A 5098-nucleotide genomic window follows, 5' to 3' on the forward strand; every position below is an offset into this window, starting at 1 on the left:
TTATATATTATTTCATTGCGAGATAGTGCCGCCTTTATTAATATCCAAAATGTAATGTGATACATATAATTGTTTGAAATCACAGCAATGTTTGGCTCCAAACGAAACTGGCATTTTAACACTGATTTTTATAGATAAATACAAACACATGCGGTAGCTTATGTCATAACCCTAATGTTATACATCAGTGTTAAAAATAATCATCTATCACAGACACCGAAAAGATAAAAATGTAAAAATTGTCTCCTGACGTTAATCCTGACGTGCATTTACTTTTGCTTAAATAGGTCGAACTGTGTGAAATGTTTACGCAGAAATCGCTTTTCAGATAAAAATATTTTTTAACATGATTTGGAATTCAAGAATGACCAATAAAGTCCGCAAATAAATAAAACAAATGTGCCGCGAAGTCTTTAGCTAGGCTGCCCCTGCCTCACGTTTTTATGCATTTCTGATAGCATTGGGCTGTTTCTGCACTCTTATAGATGTAATTTGTAATTCCCTATATTTTTTCTGATAACATCAGATATCAATGTTAATGCCAGCTGAAGCGACAGCTTTCTTCCTTGAATATAAAGCATTCTTGAACGCGCTGACTTTTGGCGGGAAATCTTACGGCGGATTCTCGCGAACGCTTGGATCGTGACGTCATGCTCGTGCAGCTCAGAGGCCGAAACTTGCAGCACAGCAAAAATCAAGGCATATCTTATGACGAGAGGCTTTCTTTGTCTAATTGCATTATTTTGCTGTATCCAAAGACAGAATTCTGCAATGATCAGCGCTAGAATCCATGGGTATGACGAAAACACAACGTCATGATGACGTCACGGCCCCACAGGCCGAGCGCCGCGCAAATTCGCCGTCATTCCGACCCGCGGCATTCGGTCGGCCATTCCGCGTCGGGTTCAGAGTACACTTAGACTTCCGTAATCGCGTAATAGCGATGGCCGAGGACGCAAAGCAACTGTTTTCGACGGAGGAATGGCTTTCCTTCCCGGAGATCGAGAAGAATCGCTACGAGAATATCCTCAGAAACTACAAAATGATGAAGGACCTTGGTGAGTTCTGTCGCTCTGAATGTCCATTTGGCTTTGCATATTTCCTCATCACTGCTTTTAGGGGAGGCCGTAGATGTGTGCGATTTCCCTCCAAAAATAAGGGGACCCACAGAGGGGAAATTCACAGATGCAACCAATAAACGCTGCTGATACCGAAGACATTGGTATCCATGGACCGGATTTGCTATGCCATTCGCAGAAACAAGTTCTAGTCAGCGGAAAGTAATCACAGCGGCGATATTGGAAAGGGTTATAATTCCCTTCGGGGAGTCGCGGGCCAAGAATCGCAGATGCACTCACGAGAGCAGTGGAACAAAGGCGCCTTCTGCAGGATGCCCGCGAGTGCCACGGATTCGGCCCCAAAACCCCTCCTGCGGCCGCGGGTCGCGAGCGCCGGCGGAGCGGACAGGAGGCCGCCGCCAGCCGACTCTTTTCGGCAAGCTGAGCTTCAACTGGCTGCTTGATTATCAATAGACGCCGCATCGCCGGGAGGCGCAGCGCTCCATCTTGCCGGAAAGTAAGGGTGGTGGTTGGCCTTTCGCTGGAGCGCCGACAGGCGCGGAGGCCGCGGCGGGCTGGAGGCCGCTCCGTGGAGCAGCTATGTCGTTGTTACATTTGGCGTTCGCGGAGGGAACTGCTATGGAGGGGCAGCGCATAGCAGGTGCACCAGGCGGTGCCCGGTCAAGAGTATGGATTCCCTTTTGACAACTGCCGAGGGCTTGCTAAAAACGCATCGCTGGACTGCCCACGTATCCCTTGAATGCCATTGCTCACCAACAGGACGCCGCGTCGGGCTCGTCAGCTGGGGGGGGGGGGGGGCATGGGGTCTAACAGGGAAACTGCGGTGAAGACAATGCGACAATGACAGAGAAAAATCTCGCTAATGGCACGCATTGAATGTTCCGTCGAGTGCCAAGGAGAGAAATACGCCCTTGTGAGGAAGACGAAAAGTGGACGCAAGGAGGGTGACGTTGGCGGGCTCGGTTGGGCCGAGTTCTTTTGCCTTCGCGGACTCCTTCTTAGGGTGTAGGCTCCAGTCCTGATAAAGGATATCCCAGCATGATCTGCCCTGCAGCTGCATCTTGAGATGAATTTGTTCAGACACGTCTAAAGCTTGCGGCTAAGCTACCGTGACGACTTTGTGCAAAAGAAAATGCAGAGAAAGCAACGAAGAGAAGAACAGGGAAACACGAACATCACAGAGGCCTTTTGCATCGAGGGTTGCCTTCCCACACACAAACTACGCGCACACTTCTAGAAGCACGTCTGAAACGCGCATGCACGCTCGTGCAAACTGCCAATACTCCCACAAGTAGATTTCTCCAGTTTCGCATCTCGCGTAATCTTGGCTTTACTAAATGGTTCCATTCGGCCCTGGGATGTCCTTCGTCTCCGGCCCATTCACATTCCCTCCCCTAAATCCCTTGTCCGTTCATCTTTCAGGACTGGACCCCAGCCTCCCGGAGTTGGTCGCGCGGCGACAGAGGAAGCAACGCAACGGGTTCGTCGCGCCCACAGCCAGGCCAGCTCGAGTCCCCGAGGACGACGAGGACGACGAGTGGACGCCCGAGAGGGAGAGGACACCCGGCAGGTAGGGCGGTGGTTCCACCGGGCTTAGTCAATGAAAGCGCGTGCAATGCTTTGCTGGAAGCTGGTATATTGCAGAACAATTGCCGTTGCAGACATGCGAGCAACAGTGGAAGCGGGGGCGGTGGAAGAAGGGGTGGCCGTAAGAGGAAGGCAGAGTGGAGCGCTGCAGCTTCGGCCACGAGGCGTGAGAACTGCGATGACGCGCCGCTCAGTGTAGACCAAGTAGATGTTCTACCGCTGTGGACTCCAGCCAAGTTGGTGGCCGCTGCAAAGGGCACTGCCAAGGTTTGTCTTCCTGCCTTTGCCTCCGCCTGATCTCCCTCTCCCTTTTTTCTTCTTTCCAGCCCCAGTGTCTGCTTGTACTTCTGTCTGGGTGTAGATCTGCAGGAGCCACAATTCATAATCTGTTCAGTTTTAGGACGTTTTTTCCCGCAGAACTTTGTAGAACGGCGGCAGTCGCTGGACTGTCGAGGAACTGTTGCAAGACATTTAAACATTTCTGCCACTTTGTCACTGCATTTGCACAGACTACAACCGGAGTTGTGTCTATTCGGCAAATGTCCGACGAGCAACAATGTAAAGATTCTGTTAGTACTGTACCTTGGTGCGTGGGCCAGAGACACCTTTTCATTTTTTTTTCTGAAAAAGTCAAGTTACTCGATGCTGTATCTTCTTGTGCACGAGAGCTAAGCAATTATATCAGGATTTTGAAAACAGTTTATTTAGTAGTGATACGAAATTCTTATCAACAAATTTTGACTGTTCAGTATTACTATTGCTCAGCCATTCTTACATATTCATGCTTTATTACAAATCAAAAAACCATCGGTACATAATCTTGAATGTTCCAGGTAATGCCAACAACAGCCGACAGGCCAAGTGGAGATTCCGCTGAAGAAAATGTTAAGCCAAAGGACAAGGGGACCTTTTCCGGTCCCATGTCACAGGTGGCAACAGAGACAGAGATGGTAACAGCGAAGGAGCTTCTAGTTGAGACTAAAACACATGAAGGTGTAAGATCAGATGACGAGGTTCGGGGAAAAAGCTGTCTTTCAGGAGAGAATTCCAAGACGCGATACCCAAGACGTCGTAACACAAGGACACTGTTTTACGAAGAAAGCATTGTCAAAGAAGACGATTTTATTTGTATGTAAAAGTAGCTGTTGTTACGTGAATTCGTAATATTACTTGGATTGATTTCTCTTCATTGATTTATTACGTTTTATATGACGGTTGTGCACTTACAATTGCACATGAGCTAGTTAGGTTCGGATGCCTCAAATTCTTTTTGTTTACAGATTGCGCAGACTGTGAAGAAGAGAAAGAGGGAGAGTGTCCGTACCATCCATTGTTCCTTATTCTAGATAACCCAGTAAGTGCGCCATCCATGTGGAAATATTGTCACGGATATGAAATATAAAACACGAACAGCCTTTTGATTTCAGAACTTTCTTGAAACTGGCCACTTTACATCTAATGCCGTGCTCTCATAAATTTCGTTAGATTGAAGATTGAACTGATCATAAACCTAATTGATCGTGATCACAGACACACACGAGCTCGCGCACACAGTTTTAAATCGCGCTGTCATCCCTAAGCTGTAATATGTCGACAGGTCGTTCGAGACGGCAGCGAGAAAGATCGTGCTCGCCTCACAGCCCCTTGGCCCCTGACTGTCCACGACTCGAAAGTGAAGGGCGCAGGAAAAGGCGTGTGGACCAATGCTCATCTCCCAGCCCATCTTGTCTTTGGTCCCTATGAGGGCCGTGTCCTATGTGGCCATCCGGAAGCCGGCAAAGAATCTGGTTATGGCTGGAAGGTTAGTGTGTGTGTGGCGTAAAACATATATCAGATAATTGTACTGCAGAATGATTTTTCAGCGTTTCTTGCAAGCCATCAAATCTATTAAGAGAAAATCCACTTACAAAAATGGGTAAAATGTTCTTCGGCTTCCTGCCCGATGCAGATTCGAGGTGTTGGGACAAGGGATACTTGCATTGATGCCGTAGACAGTGCAGTTAGTAATTGGATGCGTTACGTCAACTGCTCAAGGACTGAAGCTGAGACCAACCTTTCCGCATTTCAGTACAAGGGACAGATCTACTACAAGACAGACTCTACAATTAGCAGGTCAGTGTAATCCAGCAGAGAAGTTAACTTTTCCTGATGATACGCTTATCATAACGTGCTAATTAACATTTCAAAAATCACTGTGACCAGGGGAAGCGAGCTGATGTGCTGGTACGGAGACGATTACGGGAAGGATCTGGGTCTGTCGAGAGAACCGTCCAAGTGGAAACCTCCGAAGAGAGATGTAAAAGGTGCGCAGATACAAATTTTCCCTTTTGAATGGAAAACGTTCTCTTATTGTTGGAATACGTTTGAAATCACGTAAAGTAATATTGTAGGGATATAATAGTCTGTAGCTCAGAGTGATTTAATTCCAATGC

The 5098-nt window shown here is 47.7% G+C and overlaps 1 protein-coding gene across 1 annotated transcript in view; it reads left to right on the forward strand.

Moving 5' to 3' along the window:
• Window positions 1-870: 870 nt before the first annotated feature.
• The window catches only part of LOC119592059 (histone-lysine N-methyltransferase PRDM9-like), a 5760-nt gene continuing 1532 nt past the window's right edge, over window positions 871-5098 (forward strand). The window contains 8 exon segments of the mRNA XM_037940867.1: window positions 871-1058; window positions 2502-2649; window positions 2741-2933; window positions 3500-3794; window positions 3947-4020; window positions 4264-4467; window positions 4615-4778; window positions 4869-4969. Coding sequence (XP_037796795.1) covers window positions 944-1058; window positions 2502-2649; window positions 2741-2933; window positions 3500-3794; window positions 3947-4020; window positions 4264-4467; window positions 4615-4778; window positions 4869-4969 — 1294 coding nt within the window. The 5' untranslated portion in view covers window positions 871-943.

Source organism: Penaeus monodon, chromosome 29 (genome assembly GCF_015228065.2).
Source record: "Penaeus monodon isolate SGIC_2016 chromosome 29, NSTDA_Pmon_1, whole genome shotgun sequence".
NCBI classification, from domain to species: domain Eukaryota; kingdom Metazoa; phylum Arthropoda; class Malacostraca; order Decapoda; family Penaeidae; genus Penaeus; species Penaeus monodon.